Source organism: Oryza glaberrima, chromosome 3, assembly GCF_000147395.1.
Source record: "Oryza glaberrima chromosome 3, OglaRS2, whole genome shotgun sequence".
NCBI lineage: Eukaryota > Viridiplantae > Streptophyta > Magnoliopsida > Poales > Poaceae > Oryza > Oryza glaberrima.
In genome coordinates, this window is record NC_068328.1 from 32,626,542 (window position 1) to 32,646,165 (window position 19,624).

Here is a 19,624-nt window from a genome sequence, read left to right on the forward strand (position 1 = left end):
TGAATCATTGCAAATTCTAGATGCAAACATCAATGATTAGTGTGGCTAATTGCATTTCGTTTCTGAGAGATCAACGTGCGGTTAAGCGCGTTTCTTGGGCCCTTATTGTACTCTGCCACCAACCGATTCATGTGATCTGTTTGTTACTGATGAGTCACGATAACACTGACACTTCGGTGTTTTGAGAAATGTGTTTTTCTGCCGATTCCTAGAGAAAACGAACCGTTTCTCGTCAAATTCTTGCAAAATTTATTTGAAACTTAACCCTTAACCGAATTATAAATGTAGATAGCTGGATACTATCGCATTCTGAATAATACAACGGTGCTGGGTGGTTGCATGGCAAGCATTGGATAGCCTTAATCTAATTTGCCCAATAGACTTCTATATTTTTTTCAATACAGGTTATACAGCATATAGATTATAAAAAAAAAAACACAAGTGATTCACATTGCAGCCGCAAACCGGCCCTAAATAGCTAGATTAATATCCAAATCAAGATACTAAACACTTGCTCATGCTAAATTCCAACCCTAGATCAACTAGGTTCATCATGTGAGGTGATCTACCTGGAGCTGCTTATGACACCCACAAGAGAAACTAGCTGGAAACATTGACAAAATCCAATTTAATTCCATCCAGGCATGGTGTTTTCACAGATGAAACATATATATTCAGTTAAACAAAAAGCAGATGACAGAGATGCTAATCTGTCTCGATCAGTCTCTGACAAAACCACATGAAGGGAAATCAAATCAACAAAGTCATTAAGGCATTAAATGCACCTCCCACAAAGAGCGCCGATAATTAGTGGTGCTAAGCATGTGCACCCGTGCAACTTAGCTTATCAATTGGCAGGACTGATCGAGCTGGCCAAACAATTATTTCGGCTAGGATTAAGCTTAATTATATTTTAGTTGTTTGTTTAACTGGAACTCGTGCGTGCTCATGTGATTGATTTTCTGCGAGCTCAAATCTCTTCCAGGGTGAACAAATCTAAATCTAGCCTTGTTAAATAGGAGTACTTATATATCAGACAAGTTCAGAGCTAATGCGACGTGCATATGGGCTTCGAAATATGATTAGTTGATGTGTTCCTTAATGTTCTTTATTTAGCTCAGTTGCTTTACCCTCGACTTTTTATGCCTTGATTACCTTGATGAGAAGCATATGGGCTTCGAAATATGATTAGTTGATGTGTTCTGTGCTTAATGTTCTTTATTTAGCTTAGTTGCTTTACCCTCAACATTTTATGCCTTGATTACCTTGATGAGAACTGCTCAGATATGAACTTGCTCAGGATATAAACTGTGCCTGTATACGGTATAGCAACAATCATGGCCTTTGGACAATTTGAAATGGGCCTTCATATTATGCTTACACCCAAGTTTCAGCATGTTTTCCAGTGTATCAGTGCAAGAATTGAGTGTTCTTGATAAATTTTTGCAACCCTTAGGCCTACAGTACGTTGCAGTTGCAGATCCGAGAGCGAACAAGCACGATCTTCAGGACAAGCTAATAAGGGCATGTTTTTCACAGCTCAAGAACAATCTTCAGGACAAGCTACTAAGGGCATGGTTGGCACAGTTTCACAGAAAAGGAGTAAAGGAAGTGCTCTCAGAAAATGAATTGGCATAGCTCTAGCTCCAGCCCCACCTGTCCTGAAGCTGGAACCCAACCAAAAGAAACGGTTTCAGCTCCACCAAAAAAAAAAAAGGGTTAAGTAGACTGGGGTGCTCTAGATTTAGAGAGCTCCACAACTGCACTCCAAACACAACTTCAAGATTAAACTTAACAGTTGAAATCCTACCAACCAAGCCCTCAAGTAAATTCTAACCACCAGAATCATTGGTTCATGCCATAGGTAGGTTAACACCTCATCATCAGGGATGACAGAACACTGGTTCAGTTCAACGGATGATAATTGCAATAGAAATAACATGTTTGGATATAACTTCAAAATATCTGGGGAAATAACATCAGATTAACCAAGGTTCAAAAAGTGGCTGCTCGGTGGACACGCTATTAATAAAGTACTTTGGAGTTCCTTGTTCGACAGCTCAAGCTACATACTGGAAGCGCAAACAGCTGCAGATGATCTCTCACTTGAGAGGGATAAACCGTGAGGAGTGGGTAGCACCAATACCAGGCCTACCGTGCTTGACTGGCTTGTACGAGATGGAGAACTCTGCGAGGTAGTGGCCAATCATCTCAGGCTTGATCTCAACCTGGTTGAAGGTCTTGCCGTTGTAGACACCGACGATGCTTCCAATCATCTCAGGCACAATGATCATGTTCCTGAGGTGGGTCCTCACAGGCTCTGGCTTCTCACCAGCAGGTGCATCCTTTTTCTGTTTGCAAGAATTTTACAAGAGAACAGAAGATTAGCAACCTACTAGTTAAGTTTGCGTGCAAAGCGAACATAAAGACAAGATGATTGTCTGAAAAATGGCATAAAAGAACCAGTAAAGGCAGAGAGGATTGGAGGAAACAAAAAAAAAAAGAATGCACTAATAGAACTCAATATACCCCACACTCATACAAGCTTCACCCAGATACTTTGCTGAACCAACCAGAGAGTAAAAAGACCAGAGTTAGCTAAATTTTTTAATCTACCACCAAGAACCACATTCTAGCAAAAATATCCACAAAAGCAGCAGTTCTTATATAGACTTTATACATCACACCTACATAACTCACTACAAAGTAACTTCCAGCTTCATAGAAACCTAGTCTGAAGACAGTACCTTCAAAATTACTGCCCTGATAGAATAACGACACGCCAACTAACATTTTTCAGAACCAAAAGGGTAAAAAGACTAACTAAGCTAGCAAGCATGGAAATGTGAGACCCAAATAGCAAGGAAACAGTAATAAATACTCCCTCCGTTCCATATTACTTTTTGGATTGAAATTTGACAGTTTATAGAAACATGTTTTCCACAACACCAAACTAGTTTCATCAAGTCCACCATTTCCCAAAACATGTCTATAGTATATTTGCTTTGTTTTGGGAATATTGCTATTTTTTTCTACAAACCCAACACATCCTGTAATATATAGAACAGAGGGAGTACACCGCGACAAATAACCTAAAACCCCATGATTTGGTGGTATTAATAATTCACTAAGAAAATATCAGAAACCAGACTTTGTGGAGTGCAGGAAAAAAATAAAGCAGACAAGCCAGAACAATTAATGTGAAAACAATAAGTAACACAAAAATACTGAGTTCCTCCAACTGACAAACTAAAAACAAAAAAAATAACCACAGCATAACCTATAATAAAACTGAGACACTAAAAATTGTGGCAAAACTACTGCCAACATGTTAAGTTGCCACAAACAAGCTCCGGGTAGATTTAAAGCACTGGAATGAACCATGTTATAGGTTTCAACATTTCCAGTGCAAATACACAAAACAAATTAATGTCAGCGCATTAACAGAAAGTGAATAATAAATATATACAAATCATATATCAAACATGTAACCAAAAAAAGTGTTGTTCTGCATCAGTTATTCATTGCTAAATGCTAAAAGCAAGTCCAGAGGCATACATTATGGTAAATAACAATTCCAACCTCTAAAGACTGCATCAAATCAGCCTTACATTTCCAAAGGCAAATTTGCATTGAATTGTAAAACCTAAATGCCGACCCACCACAGCATTCTTTTGAGCGAGTGCAGTATTAAGACAGGCAGTTAGTAGACTACGGTACGAAATCTAAAGAGACGCACAATCAAGTTACAGATCCCCAAAATATAAAATAGCAAGATAAATAGTTAACACATAAGATCTGTATCGATTCCACATTTTAACAAATTTTCCATCAACTCAGAACAAATGACTGATGAGTATATCAACACTCACCGCCTTGCGGAGCTTCTTGATGAGCGCCATGGGCTTCCTCTTCAGGCCCCTCTGGAACCTATCGAAACCAAAAGGCACACAACACATCAGATCAAAGCCACCCAACCACAAACAATTGCAAGCATTCCAGCGACGATTCAACCTTCTGCGGGCGCGCGCGGGGAAGAGCTGGACGAGGTCGTCGGTGGACATGTCGAGGAGCGCGTCGAGGTCCACGCCGCGGTAGCTGTACTTGCGGAACGTCCTCTTCTTCGGCGCTCCGGCCGCGGCCACCTCCGCCTCGACCTCGACATCCGCCTACCACCACCACCCAAAAAAAAAAAAACACCACCACGCGCGGCGTCAGGCATCACGAGCGAATGCGCCGACACGCGGCTAGGGTTGCGGGAGAGGCGGCGACTCACCATTGTTGAAGGGGTTGGGGAGAGCTGGAGCTCGAGGCGAGGGGTCGGAGGCGCGAGCTGCTTGGATGAGGAGGAGGAGACGGCGGCGGCGGCGGTTAGGGTTTGGGGGAAGAGCTCTCGGAAGCTTATATAGTGGTTGGTGGTGCGCGTCAAGGGCTGTTTGAGTGGGCTAGGCCCACGTGTTCCGGCCCGGCCTGTCCTGGCCCATTTCGACGCTGTAATGAGGCCTTCCGCTGCAAGCCTGCAGACTCGGGCCCAGAGTGAACGCTGCCGCTCGTGGTCAGCGTCGTTGTGTTGACATTTTGCTTTTCTATTTGAAAAAAGAAGACGAATTGCATGGTTTGCTTTGTGCACTGGACGGTTGCGTCAGCTAGATTCCGTACTTTAAAATACTGTGTAAATGGATGGATTAACATCCAATCCGGTTACTTGCAGAAAAGAAAGTTGCGACCCTGGTTTCACAATACCAGCAGATTCAATCTCTTGACTATGGTATGTATGCAAAATAGTATATTATGGATAAGTGGATTTTTATATGAAACAGTGCAGTCCAGGTAGAATTCATGTGTAGACCCATCGTTCCAAATCTGGCGTGGATGTGAATGGCGTGGAAATGGATGCTAGGAGAGAAAAAGAGGCCCTCCTTGGTGCCGCTTACTATTGAACGAACATAGTATCTGATATGAACACCTTCGATCCAACGACACTTAGGTTCAGGGTTCCTCTTATCGTTTTTGGCGTGGTAACCACGAGATATACCGTAGTTTTAAAAATTGAAAAGATTACCGTGCATGGTAATCGCGATAACTGCGCGGTTTTGTAAACCCTGTTTAGGTCTCAAATTCAGCATCGCTTTCTAACCGTTGCCAGCACCTCCAACAAGCCCTATGTCCGCTCCTCGTCTTGCTCATTAAAAGAGCGTCGGGTCTGACTTTAGGTTGGATCCTTCCTCTCCAGTTGCCACTAGCACAGCCACCAAGCTTGTCATTGTCGTGCTAGCTAGAGCCACCTCCTAATCCACATGGTTCGATTTAGGCCTATAAACCGACGATTTAGCAGCCACTGCCCCTAGGGTCATTGCCACTACCATGCCGAAAAGCACCGCCACAATAGTCATCACCCTCACCGTCACACACTCAGATCTGGATGAAAAGTTTCCACTAGTAGCCACCGCTCCTAGGGCCATCACCTGTACCACCACCATCATTGTCCACACCAACACACCGTAAAGACAATATTGTCCCGTCATCACTCAGTCAAATCTAGGTGTAGAACCTCCATTGGTAGTCATTGTCCCTAGGCTCACCACTATCAGGGAGCCACACAAAACCGTGTGATTACCATGCACGGTAACCTTTTCAGTTTTTAAAACCACGGTATCTCTCGGGGTTACCGCGCGGTTTCGCGATAACCACCTTGCCGCGGAGGTCCGATAACCACGCCGAAAACGGTAAGGGAACCCTGGGGCCAACACTGATGAGCATGTTGCTATGTCGGGACAACCTTGTTATCGTCCATGTACCCTTGCAACCTAATCTGGGCACTGCTCTGTCCACTCCTTAGTGCCGAGAAGCCTACCAACGCAACCACTTGCGCTGCCATGCGACTAGATCTAGGCACGAAGACCCAAAATTCGACAACCACCACCTCAGGCTCCACTGAGACATCCACCAAGAAGCCTAGCCAACATTGTTCTTACCGTTGTATGGACGCACGACAACTGGTTTAAACAGCAGCCGCACTACCAGAAAACTAATTTTCCCAAGCGGCCAAAACTAATTTTCGTAGGCGGGAGGGAGGTCCGCCTGCAACACAACGAGATTTTCGCAGTCGGGGCAACGGTACGCCTGCGAAAATGCAAAAAAACGAACAAAAAAAAAATCGCCGCACGCGGCTCGCCGCCGCCGCCACGCCGTCGCCCCCCTCCCCGGCCGGATCTGAGAGGGGAGGGGAGGGGAGCCGTTGTCGTCGCCGCCGCCGCTCCACGCCGTCGTCTCCGCCACCGGCCTCCCCCCTCCCTCCTCCGGCCAGATCTGGGAGGGAGGGGGCCAGGGGAGCCGCCACCGCCGGCCGCGCCGCCCCGCGCGCGTAGTCGTCGCCGCCGCCGCCGGCCGCCCCGTGCGCGTCGTCACCGCCGCCACCACCGCCACGCCGTCGCCCCCGCTGGCCTCCCCCCCTCTCTCCTCCGGCCAGATCTGGGAGGGAGGGGGCGAGGAGAGCCGCCGCGGCCGGCCGCGCCTTGCCATCCCCGCCACGCCGCCGCATGCAGTCACCGTCCCCGCCGCGCCACCGTTCCCGCCGCACCGCTAGAGAGGAGAGGAGAGGAGAGTGAGGGAGAGGGATCTGAGGGAGAGAGAGGTGAGGGAGAGGATAAGTGAGGGAGAGAATGAGAGTTAGAAAAAATCTACTCCAGCCTAGTCTATTAATATTGCTCCTCATTTTCGCAGGCGGACCATATAAGGTGCGCCTGCGAAAATCATTTTCGTAGGCGCCGCTTAAGTGGTCCGCATGCGAAAATAGATTTTCGTAGGCAGACAGCGAACATCACCCCAATTTATATTTTTGTAGGCGGTTATTTGGCTCCAAAAGTCAGATCCGACTGCGAAAATAAGACCCCCAACGTTAGGGAAAATGCTTTTTCTAGTAGTGCCGGTGAGGCGGAAGGGGAAGGAGATGGTAAACTATAGCAAATGAAAGTGCTTCTGTTTATAGCAGAAAGTGCAGTCGGTATTATTACCCCAAAACGCGATTAATTTACTTTGTGGTAACAAAAAAAGAGAGAAGAGTTTACTCGATCGGTCCTTTTCCAAGTCTATCGCGTGATCGACTGTAAACAACAAATCCACAATCACATCCAATCCAAGGCTGTAGAAGTAAGAAATGTAGGCCGTAGAAACGCAGCAACCAACACGGCTAAGATACATACATGATACACATGTGGCCATGGGTAGAGCAGGCTAGCAAGCAGTTCTATGAACCAACCCGACATGCACGGCAGCAAACCGAGCAAGACGCAGCTAGTGGTTCTCCCTGCGAAAGCGGCACTGGTTTTTGCTATCAGATGCATCGCAGTTGTGCAAACAAGTCACCGTTTCATCAGTTGCGTCAAGTCAGAAAAGAAAACAAGTTTATCCCATCATAACTAGGTATAACAAATCTAACCTTTTTTTTAACAAAGGTACAATCTATCATTAACAGGCTATAACACTCTCTTTGTTTAGACTAACAAGCCAGTTTATGAGCCCGCCGCTGAGCGCTCGAGGTAGCCAAGCCTGCCACCGTTGGCCAGTGAGAGAAAGGAGAGGACTGGAGGTGAGAGAGAGATAGAAAGAAGATAAGGATGATACTTGAAAATTTTTTAAACATTGAAATGGAATAAGGAGGTAAGTTCGACTTCTGGGTGGGTCCTTAAGAGATTCGTCTGCGAAAATAGACTCATTTTCTATACGGGTACGCTGAGAGGTTTGTCTACGAAAATCGATTTTTACATACGGGCCTCTTAAAAAGCCGTATGCGATAATAGATGTCGATCTTTATATACGTGACTAATTATAATATACATGCCATCTAAAGGGGTCTCGTCCAGAAAACCGTTTCCGTAATACGTCGAATCTAAATGGAAGAAACAACCCTCACAAATAACAAGAGGTAGTTGACAGATTTCTCAACTATTAGGAGGTAGCCGTTCACTATTACACGATTGATTTTCCTGGACGCCCACTCTTTTTGTTTCCATATGGTCCGTAAGTGGAACCGCACGGAAAAATAGGGAACCGGCACTGGGGTATCGGCCGCATGGGAACCGGCGCTGGGGTATCGGCCACCTCTCTCTCTCTACCTTATCTCTTCTCAACCTCTTCTCAACCCCTCAACCGGCCGGCTTCCCCACCTCCTCCTCCTCCCCCTCCCCTGGGCGAGGCGGCAGCTGGGCGAGGCGGTGGCCGGGCGCGGCGACGGCATGGGCGAGGCGGCCAGGCTGAGGTGGCGGCTGGGCGAGGCGGCGGCCGGGCACAGCAGCGGCCTGGGGCTCCTCGACGCTCCCACCCCGCTTGTCGCTAACTATGTTCTCCACCAACCTGTGGCCACCACCACCACCAGACGCTCCACCGACTCGGTGGCGTCTTTCCTGTCCGGCATGGCCACGCTCGGTGCCAAGCTGGTCACGGTGGTCGAGGAGGAAGGCGAAGCGGAGGAGGACGACGGCGACTTGGCTGGCGACGCTGCAGCGGCCGAGCGCGGCGGGGAGCAGCGAGGCGCTGGTGCCCAGGCCATTTTTTCCTCTTTTTTTTTTGGTTCCGTACAGGCGGTATAACACAACCGCACGGGACAATCGATTATCCCGTGCGGTCGGTCCACCCGCGCGCGAAAATACTGATTTTCACAGACAGCCGGCTGCAGCAGGCCGGACAACCGCACGAAAAAAATCAAAATGCTCGTATGAAAAAATCTTGTCTGTAGTAGTGGTTGTTCTTCATCACATGCTAAATAACGGTATTATATATGTTAAATCAAATTATAACCGAGTCTCTGTCCCTTTGTTTTTCGTCAACAACGTCTAATAATGACCAACGAAGACGATATGGAAGTGGCGGATCCAGCGTGGGGGCGACGGGGTCTCGAGCCCCCACTACTGGCGTGAAGACTATGAGAGACCCCACGAAGACCCCACTAAAATTTTTTACCATATGTAGATGAGAGGAGGGACTGTAATTCTATCTAGTTTGTTCAGACTCCACTGCTATTTATTTCTGGATCCGTTACTTCATATGGTGGAGACTAGCAGGAGGAAAAAAAAAATCCCATGCGGCCATGCCAGATGCTCTGTACATGCATGACATACATACATAACCCGAGAGAGATAAAGGTGTAGTAGTTCTCTTTTGCGCACAGCCACTCAACTTCCACCGGTGATACGGGGTGGGGCAAAATTGATTGAAACCAAAAGAACGAACCGAAAAGATTAAGTCTAAAAAAATAGGTCCCGACCAATCAAATTTTATTTGGTCATCATCCTTCATCCTCGGAAAGATTGAGTCTAAAAAGTTAGGTCTCGACTAATCGAATTTTATTTGGTCATCATCCTCGGTTAACCAAACAAAATTTCTCGGTATCTGCCATTGCCTACCATCCAGAGTGTCCTGGTTGATTTAGCGATTGATTTCTATTAGAGATGGGCTGCTTCTGCCTGTCGGCTGCCGTACGTCCCGACGCCCGACGGTTTGACCGCGACGAGTCACCGACGATTACATCCATGGATTCATGCAATTTATACATGTACTCTAGTCTAGTCCAGTCCAGCCCTGGGATATAAATCCAGTGCATAACTGCTTGTTTTAGCTGTGATTCGTGTGAATCTTTGTATCCTAAAACTGTCATATGCAACTAATTTGGTCACAACCGAGACCGAATTGATTGATCTCGATTATTTTATAATGTAATTTGGTCTTCAGTTTTGGATAATCGAAATTTTCTAAAAGACGAAAGACCAACCCCAAGATGATGCTATCACCTATCCATTGTCAGTAGCAGATCCAGGAACTTTTCTAAGCCTGAGAAGCATGACGACGGATAACAAGTATATGCAAAGATTATTCACATATGCAATGTTTATATATAGAACACACACGAGAGAAGATGTGCTCGCAATTGATGCCACTGTTACTGCATGATGTCGAACCATCCGTTGAATGAACCAAAATGGGCCTCATTAGGCACAACGCGTCCAGACTCGATCATCTGCCAAGCTAATGCCAGCTTGTGCGCTAGCTTGTTTTCCTGTGAAACCCATGGATTTGCCTATAGCATCACCGGTGGAGCAAAGCAAAAGCTCCATAGCTATCCGGTGCTGTTGGGCCCTAATTCTACCCTTGTCCACTACCACGACACAAGTTTATCGATTTATCCCATGAAAAACACAACACATCGAGGCCTAGAGGTTGGCGATGGATGGGCGACGGGAAAGGCAGGCGACGCCAGTAATGGAGTGGCGGAGGAAGAGGAGTGAAGTCTTTTATCCACTCATATGGATGTCCACCATGGGCCGGGTTAGATGTCACGCGAATGCACTAAGATTGGTGCATACACATATACTCCCTCCGTACTCATAAAGGAAGTCGTTTAGGATAATGTTTAAGTCAAACCTTGGGAATATAAATCATAAATAACTCTCAAGTTGTTGAGTTTGAAAATGTAAAAATTATATGAATAGATTTGTTTTGAAAAATACTTTCATAAAAGTATACATATATCACTTTTCAATAAATATTTTTATAGAAACAAGAAGTTAAAGTTGTGTTTTGGAGACCGTGTCGCTGTCCTAAACGACTTCCTTTATGAGTATGGAGGGAGTACTCCACACAAGGAAGATGCCATGCACTTGGCGGTCGTGGGTGCTAGCCCCGATCCTCAGAGTCCTCTACTTGTTTTATTTTAGATAATGAATTCTCATTAATCCGGTCTCTATACCCATGAAGAATATACTCGGCCAAAAAAATAATAATACAAGTGCACTTAGACTCATACCTTAACAAGAGGAGAACACACAACTAAGAGAAAAAATTACAACCCTGGCAAACACATGTTTCCAGACATACTTTTATGAAACGGCCAAATTTGACGAGTGGAAGTCATCTAGACGCTGCTGCCTCTAGTGCATCTTCGTTGTGAACAGTTGGTACCATCTTCATCTGTTTCGGGTTAGCTGATGCCATGCGCCACCGGATAGCCCATCTTCATTTGTCATCATCCAATCAGAACTAGCCTGACGAGATGCGAGTCGACGGGATACACTTCCGCTTTATTAGATTGCTAGGTCTCCGCTGCCCATAGGGCCGTCACTGTCGTCAGGATCCTCTTCTGCCTCCCAGACTCCCAGCCTGCCATCGCCCCTAGGGCCGCCACCTCTGCTAGAGTCCACATATTTTGCCGAAATCTCAGTCCTCCACCACTGTCGCTGAGGACAACCTCTTCCACCAGGAATCCCATGCCTCCGCCGCCCTTAGGGTTGCCACTGCCAATGGGATCCACCTCTGCCTCTTCCTCCCCAAGAACCTTGTGCCAGCGCACAGGCCACCGCCACCACCGCCAAGGAGATCCTTTCCGCCTGTCTTGGGGAGGTCGCCACTGCCTGTGGGACTACCTCCGCCTAAACCACCTTCTCCATGCCAAGGATTGGCCGTCAAAGCTCAGGCCGCCTCCGTCCTCCGCCACCCCCGCTGTCGGTCGAAGGGGTGCCGCTGCCGACTCCTCGCCAGTCGCCGCTACCCGTCGCCCTCCCACCACTTCCGCTGTCGTCACCAACAACCACAGCCAAGCGTGGGCTTGGTCGCCTCCGCCATCCATGCTCTCCTTCGCACCGCTCTAACCAAGCAGCAACGACCAGGACGAGAAGGCACATATCCAAGTGAGGGAACGCCAGATCTGGCCTCGTCAGCTCGTGTCGCGCCTCGCCGACTGCCACAATGCCCGTATCTTTCAGAAGGAATTTTACCATCATTGATACCTCCTAGTACCTACCAGTACACTATGTATCTGAACCATCCGTTTGATTTGATCGGACGGTTCATAAAGAACGGTACCAAGAGGTACTGCCTAGTGAGAAACGAAGGTTGGTTCAAGTACTAACCATGAAAGGGCAGCTATGTAATTGGAGTAAGAACTTATCTCTCCCATCCCTCTCTGTTCTCTCTTCCATACCAACCAAACAGCACGTGGTGGCTCTCGTTGAGGTCATGGCCGATGGAAGGGGCCATCTATACGAGAAGAGGATGATGGTGTCCAGGTCGTCCGATGTTGCAAGGGGCTTCATGTCACCTCCCGCTAGAGATCCAAGTGCCATGATGTCCTCTTTATCTCTTCCACCTGATCCATCTCACCCGCCTGCAAATGGAGGCCAAGCAATAAGTTGCCCTAGTGAGCTCCCTTACATGCAATGAGCTACTACCCCCATAGTATCCACAGTTATCTGAATCCGAATGTAGCAACAACCATGCTAAAAAACGATGATTCGGCAGATATCTCTTTCTTGTAATAACGCTATTGTAGTCTCTTTTACTTGATATAATATAATCAGCTCTGTTGCGCAAAAAGGAATATGAGAATTTACCGCCTCCTTAAAATTTTTATAAATCTATTGTAAACCGCATATCCAAAATCACATCCAAGATTGTAGTACCAAGCGATAACGACATAACATATATAGGCCACATAAACACATAATATAAGCGATAACATGAGTCACTAACATGTAGGCCCATTAAATATATGGTCCATATCGGCAGCTCAAAATTAGAGGTTCGCACTGTAGAAAATCTGTTCACGGACACGTGTCGAAAGTTAGAGGATTGTACCGTAGAAAATCCGTTTACGGACACGTGTCAAGTGTCGACCGCAACATATGTACAGTCATCGTGCCATTGGTAGCAACGCTAGCAGCAGTCCTATGAACACGACATGGACCGGTAGCAAACCGAGCAAACGGTGTAGTACTACATATATGTCGTTCTCCCTGCCAAAAGCAACACGTAGTCACATTGCTGCAGTTGCCCTAATGCCGCGATCAGATGCAATGCAAACCAGCCCCCGAAAAAAAAAAGTTACAAACCAAAGTGTATCCCAGATAGGAGTACGTCGCAAGCTGAATGGACATTTACATTTATGGGTAACATAGGATACAGATAGCTTAATCATCATGTTCGTTCGATGTCGCTGGACCCTGTTACTGAAAGCGGCCTCTTCCAAAAAAAAAAAAAAAAGAACTTTCGATCGAAGCGTGCAGCTTCAATTGCTCATTTTGCTCGACAAGAAGAGAAAAAAAAAATGGAGATTGCAACGATGTATTATGAGTATCCGCGACCACGAGCGCTGCGACATGCTTCGAAATGGCCCCTTTGACATCGCGTGTGCAGGAGCCTTTTACGTGCAGATGGGGTTCACCAAGTGTGTAGTAATTAATTTCGGTACTGAATTCCGAATCCATAAGGAAGAATTTAAAGAAACTAACCCTCACAAGGAACAGCAATATAGTATTCAGATAGATTTTCCAGCAAGGAGCCAGCAGCAGCTCGTCAATCACAGGCTAAATTATGGCTTTATTATGCTGCATCTTTAACTAATTACCAAGTGCCTCTCTGTACTTTTGCTCTTCGTCATCGTCTAATAATGACCAACAGGAGCAGAAAAAAGAAGGAGAGAAATATCCCATGCTCTGTAGATGATGCATATATAAACCTGAGAGATAATAATAAAGGAGTAGTTCTTCTTTTGCTCACAGCCACTCGCCTTCACTGCAGGTGATGCTATCGGCTATATCCCACTGTCACGGTTGCAAAAATTTTCCTGCGACGAAAACACGACCTTTTCCGGTTTAAAGATGCGAATTTTCTCGCTCAGATTGGTGATAATTTAACTTTCTCGTCGCAAAACGAGATTGTTAATTTGCGCGTGCAGTAGCATCAGTTTGAGCTGATTTGGCCGTAATTGCAGCCGAATTTTGGGCATATTTGTATCACAGATTTTAGGACAGACATGTTTGTGTGTGCAGTTCAGTTGCTGCTGTTTGGGCGATGGATTTGAGATGCTAAAAATGGGTTTAAGTTCGGGAGAAACACGACGAAGTGAGGGTGCCCAGGTAGAAAAGCTAGGGTGGTTTGGAACGCGGTCAACCTCATGTTTAGTGCTGTCCTCGCTAGCAGCCAATTCATATCCCGTGCAGTACAACACTAAATTCACAATTCGAAATAATTCATCCTTGAATTCCATCATATCAGCGAGTGAAATTCATATTTAGCACCATGGCGATAGTCAGATGGCCAACCATAGGTTTCGTGAATTAAACCACAGCATATCATACGGGTGAGCTGATGGTACACCTGTATTGCCCTAATACCATCTTGCTGTATATCTGTTCATCGATCTTGATCCAAATCTGATTTAACCAACTCGAATCTGCAGATCAAGATAAGGTTTATTTGGTTTTGAAAACGCCAAGAAATGAGTCTATCCATATGCGTGTCCAGTTCTTGGTCGCCCAGACCCACGATGAACCGAGACCATGCAGCTAACCGATGCTGGGTTCGGTAGACAAACAAGTTTCGAACAGGTTTGAGTTTTTTCTGAACTTGATGTCCATCTTTGACACGTTGGAAACATCGGTTTGATTTCATTTTGAAGCAAAAGTTTACAATTCGTTAGGCGTTCTATGTGTTGGAATTCCAATTTGACCAGCTCATGCCAACACATAAGAGGAGTACTGCACCTTGTGCCTACTTTGACCTCTTCCTGCGCAAATCGATTCGTCAGGACAGTAACGAAATCTCTCAAAAAGTTCAAACCAACTCGTAATTCCATCACGAATCCGACGCAGAATTCAAACTGCGGTGAGAAACCGACGGATAAATATGAGCAAAATTTGGATACATGAAGAACAGGCAAACTCGTATCACCTGGTAGGCAGCTATGCTTTCCCCAACGGCAGCAACGAGCTTTTGATTACTCCCGTGCAGATTAATCCGGTTTCCGACGTGCTAATGTAAATGCAGCTGCAGGGTCGCCGCCGAGATGACCGGAGCCACCGGCGGAGGCCATTTCTCCGGCGAGACGGCCGGCGGCCGCGCCGCCGCGGGGGCCAAACCCGGGGCGAACTCGCACACCGGCGGCGAGAGTGCTCCGAGGGTGTGTCAGTTGCGCCGCGTTCAATCCGGCCGTAGACCATCGAAACGGCGGCGGATCGGCGAGGTTCCAGGCTCGCCGGATTCCCCTGCTAGCCTGCTACATCTTGACGCCGGCTAGCCGGAATGTTCGCCGGAGCACCACCGCTCGCCGGCCGGAAATCCCCTCCAAACTCACACAAATCCGCCGCCCAGACCAGTCCGGCTTTGCCGATCAATATCTCCCAGAATACCCAACCAAATCGAACAAATTTACACTCGTTTGAAAGCCATGCTCCGTGCCTACAATCTGGAAAAAAACCCATTCAAATTGGTCGATCCAATTCGGAGAAAATCGGGTGCAAATCCGGAGGAGAAGCACACTTCTGGATGGGTGGGGATGAGGCCGGGCGGCCAATCCAACTTGAGGGGGGCAGCAATCCGTGGCACGGGATGAGGGGCGCACACGACCGTTGGATGGGTTCGGATCGGACGGCTGAGATTCAATGTGGGGTGCGTGGGGTGGCGATCCGTGGGGAGGCCGTCTCGGCCAATCAGAGCGCGGCGTTGGCGTCTCCCCGTCATCGCGAGGCATCCCACTATATAACCACCGATTCCTCCGCCCCGACCTCCTCACCCACCCACCGGCGAGCAGCTGCTCCGACAAGCTCTCTCTCTCAACTCCGGCGAGCCTCACGCGCGCTCCGAAGCTTCGGATAGCGGCAGTAGTCAGTGCATTGATGGCGACCGACGTGGCAGCGACTGAGCCCGAGGTGGCGGCGGAGGAGGCTGCGGCCGCCGCGCCGGAGACCACGGCCACCGCCGGGGACTCCAAGCCGGCGAAGGAGGCCAAGGCCAAGAAGGCCGCCGCGCCGAGGAAGGCTCGCTCCACCGCCACCCACCCGCCGTACGCCGAGGTAAGCTTTGATTCGTTGCTGCTGTTGCTGTGTGTTGTGTGGCTGGATCTGACGTGGTGGTTGGTCGGTGCTCGTGCAGATGATCTCGGAGGCGATCGCGACGCTGAAGGAGAGGACCGGGTCGAGCCAGTACGCGATCGGCAAGTTCCTCGAGGACAAGCACAAGGACCACCTGCCATCCAACTTCCGCAAGCAGCTGCTCGTCCAGATCAAGAAGCTCGTCGCCGCCGGCAAGCTCACCAAGGTCAAGAACTCCTACAAGTTGCCGCCGACGCGCGCCCCGGCCGCGGCCAAGCCCAAGGCGAAGCCCGCCGCCGCCGCAAAGCCGAAGCCGAAGCCGAAGGCCGCAGCTAAGCCCAAGGCGGCTGCCAAGCCGAAGGCCAAGGCTCCAGCCAAGTCCAAGGCCGCCGCGAAGCCTAAGGCGGCTGCCAAGCCAGCCGCGAAGCCGAAGGCGGCGGCTAAGCCCAAGTCTCCGGCTAAGCCAGCCGCCAAGCCCAAGGCTGCCCCCAAGGCTAAAGCCAAGCCGGCCGCGAAGCCGAAAGCCAAGGCGGCTCCCAAGCCGAAGGCGGCAGCCGTGACGAAGACGAAGGCGACCTCGGCTCCCGCCCGGAGGCCGGCGAAGGCGGCGAAGACGTCAGCCAAGGACACGCCCAGCAAGAAGGCGGCGCCGGCGGCCAAGAAGCCCGCCGCCGCGGCGAAGAAGGCGCCCGCCAAGAAGGCCGCGCCGGCGAAGAAGGCGGCCGCTCCGGCGAGGAAGGTGCCCGCCCGGAAGGCGAAGAAGTAGAGCTCTCTCTCCGGCGAGCGAGCAATCTAGGGCTTCATGGTTGTTTTCTTAGCTGTTTTTTTTTCTCTTCTCTTTGTTGTTAGTTGCGAGGAGGGGTCAGGGGTACTAGCTTGTAAATTTGATATCGCGGCGGGGGTACACTGGTCATTTCGTACCCAGGTGGTGGTGCGCGACGATGATGACGACGACGACGAGACAGTTTGTTTTTAGGGCAATGTATTTCTGAGTAGATTGGTGGAGTTTTTATTGTGGTAACAATCTTGTGATATTTGTCGAAATCACTTTAGCTAAGTAATTAATTATGGAGTAATTTTACTTACTGTATTGGCTTGACCACACCCTGTATTCCTCTGAATTTTCAGATCTGGAAATTGAAATGAAATATAGGATTTGTGACTTGGCGTGTGATTAGGGTTCAAAACAAGCATGTTATTGCACCGATCCAAATTTCAGGTCGCGTGTGGTACCGAACTATTGTTCACTTTATGAGCTGTAAAAAAATATATTCGGTCTTATATCTGGATGTATCTGTTGTCAAATTTGAATATTCAATCAATGCAAGTATCCGAACTGATATTAGGCCCCACTAATTTCGCTTATCCATTTGGTTTATGGGCCTTCCTAGTGTTATCGGGCTTTGAAACTTCAAAAAGCCCGGGCAAATTTGAAACTTCGAGAAGAGAGAGAGACGCTTGTGGGCTGGGCTGCCTGACAGGTAGCATACGTGGCCAGCCGTTTCGTTGGACGCGTGGCAGTCTCGTCCTAACGGACACACGTGGATGCCATGGACGCCGCGGGAGGCCGCCTCGATTTTTGAAAAATTGTCCGGAAATGTAGGGGTCGGAAAGTAAGATTCGCTGTACATAACCGCCAGTGTCCAGTGACCTGGAACTATTTGGATGCGCGCTCCGTTTGGTTTGAAATTTTTTTTTTCACTTTTGACCCTCTTCCGGGCTTCTGCTACTTTCTCTGTCCTTTGCTTTCTCTCTTGCAACTTGTGAAACTTGCAATTGCAATGCTGCTCTCTGTGACCTTCTCTGCTACTCTCTCCCGCTGTCTGGCTTGGCCTAGGAGGATCAACGGTGTGGCCTTTTGGCTGGCACACAGAAACTTGCTTGTTCCGTTAACCAAAACAAGCCGTTTGCGTGCGTGTTCGTTCAATCCCATGTTGGCATTCACAGGCTTGTTTGTTTCATAGCGATTTTTAGGCTATGCCTCCCGACACGGAAAACAAAACACACGATTGTAGTGAGATTAATTAAGTATTAGCAAAAATACTTAAAAAATAGATTAATATGATTTTTTAAAGTAACTTTCATATAAAAAAACTTTTGCAAAAAATACACCGTTTAACGGTTTGAAAAATGTGCGCACAGAAAACGCGGGAAGTGGGTTAGGAAAGATGGGATAATAACAGAGCCTTATACCTGTTTATTTTCGTTTTGTTTTTTTTGCAAATGGTAAGGATGTGGACTAGTAAGTGATATTTTTTTGGCATTTATTAATTATTTTTGCATGGTTAGATTTCTCTCTCTCTCTCTCTACCACACTCCTGCCGTACCTGTATATTTCATGTGACTGCATCTTTCGTAGCAGTAACCTTTTTGTTATCTCATGCCAGTAGCCAGTGTATATCTACATGACTAATGAAAATATTGTAGGTGTAATGTGAATACTCAATGGCTGTAAGCCTGTAACGCCTAACGACCAAGGCAATCTAAATCTAAAGAAAAGGTTCAGAACAAATGGCCCAGTCCAGACCATCCATTGGCAAAGCCATCTTTACACATCATCTCCCAGCCCACCAAGCAACTGGCCCGTTAGGCCGTCACCTCTGTCCAGGCCTCCAACCCAACCACAGATCAGTAGCCAGATCAGGTTTGTTTGACAGAACTTCAACTCTAAATTTAACTTGAAAAGCTGGTTTAGAGTGGAGTCGTGGAGCAGTTAAAACACAACTTCATCATTTTTGTGAGATCACTCTCTAGCTCCGCTTTCAATCGGTGATGGTGAAACTATTGGCTGAGCTAACTATAAGAGAGGTAGAGCTGAAGCTAGAGCTCTGCTAAATTGACCCTCTATTAATCCTAGTAGTCACTAGTCAACGGAAGAAAAATGCTTAGCCAATGGCTAATACTCCCTTAGTGACAGCACGTTACATATCGAAAGCACTTTTGGTATCCTTAATTTTGCGGCTAATTCGGTCGGCGTGAAAAGCCTACGGCGCCTAATGCCAGACACACGTACGCGTGCTGACATATAGAGTACATGATAATTAAACTATTAATATGATATTAAACCACTCTTCGTTTGGAAATCTCAAATCCTGCTTTATGAGACTTCATCTGTAAGCTCTACAAGATGATCTCGAAACCTGATTTACTTGGAGAAAGATAAAGCGCTAATTGGATTGGGTATCAAGATATCATGATACAGATGCATTAGCTTCCCTTTTGCTTACATGCATGAAGGGCTGCCTTTCGTGCTAATCAAAGAAGATACACCATCATCTAAGGTTTTTATTATCTCTCTTAAGATGATTATGTTAGACAAGACTACTGTAGAAAAATCATTATATACTAATACTTCTATCACATACGTCTTTTAGTCAGTGACACATGCGACTAAAGTAAATTAGCTAGGCTTATATGTTAGTGACTTAAAGACTTAAAGTTATATAGTGACTTAAGTCAAAGGATTCTTGTCAGTTTTTTCTACTACTCTGTAATAATGTATCCTGATGGAGATTATTTTTGCAGCTCTCATTTTATAGCAGTGCAGGATTGAATCCTTTTGTTAATTAGTAGGCCCTCACTGATCACTAATCGTCACTGCTATATGTGTACTACTAATGTAGGAGTACATCGGTTAGTTGTTGGTGATTAGAATTTAGAAGTAGAGCACTCTACCAAATACGTCGTGGACCCAACCAAACAGCGGCATTAAAATGCTTGATCACTCTGGAAAAACCGGCCAATCGAGAGGTGAGCTGCTGTGAGGC

At 47.2% G+C, this 19,624-nt stretch overlaps 2 protein-coding genes across 2 annotated transcripts; one reads left to right on the top strand and one right to left on the bottom strand.

Annotated features, from left to right (window-relative positions):
* Positions 1 to 1,924: 1,924 nt before the first annotated feature.
* On the bottom strand, positions 1,925 to 4,424 carry LOC127768317 (40S ribosomal protein S15-like). The gene is made up of 4 exons (XM_052293874.1): positions 4,277 to 4,424; positions 4,015 to 4,169; positions 3,873 to 3,930; positions 1,925 to 2,351 (listed from the first exon to the last, which is right to left on the bottom strand). Exons 1-4 carry the CDS (start codon positions 4,277 to 4,279, stop codon positions 2,103 to 2,105), a joined length of 465 nt encoding a protein of 154 aa, XP_052149834.1. The 5' UTR covers positions 4,280 to 4,424; the 3' UTR covers positions 1,925 to 2,102.
* An 11,116-nt stretch (positions 4,425 to 15,540) lies between these two features.
* On the top strand, positions 15,541 to 16,947 carry LOC127768365 (histone H1-like). The gene is made up of 2 exons (XM_052293924.1): positions 15,541 to 15,839; positions 15,919 to 16,947. The coding sequence occupies exons 1-2, from the start codon at positions 15,663 to 15,665 to the stop codon at positions 16,621 to 16,623; spliced, it is 882 nt and encodes a 293-aa protein (XP_052149884.1). The 5' UTR covers positions 15,541 to 15,662; the 3' UTR covers positions 16,624 to 16,947.
* The last annotated feature ends 2,677 nt before the right edge of the window (positions 16,948 to 19,624 follow it).

Excerpts from the sequence above, each read along its gene's own strand:
- LOC127768317 (XM_052293874.1), bottom strand. Across the intron at positions 3,931-4,014 it reads CCCGCGCGCGCCCGCAGAAG|GTTCCAGAGGGGCCTGAAGA; the intron begins GTTGAATCGTCG and ends TGGTTTCGATAG. Across the intron at positions 2,352-3,872 it reads TCAAGAAGCTCCGCAAGGCG|AAAAAGGATGCACCTGCTGG; the intron begins GTGAGTGTTGAT and ends TCTTGCAAACAG.
- LOC127768365 (XM_052293924.1), top strand. The coding sequence starts at position 15,663 with ATGGCGACCGACGTGGCAGCGACTGAGCCCGAGGTGGCGGCGGAGGAG. Across the intron at positions 15,840-15,918 it reads CCCACCCGCCGTACGCCGAG|ATGATCTCGGAGGCGATCGC; the intron begins GTAAGCTTTGAT and ends GTGCTCGTGCAG.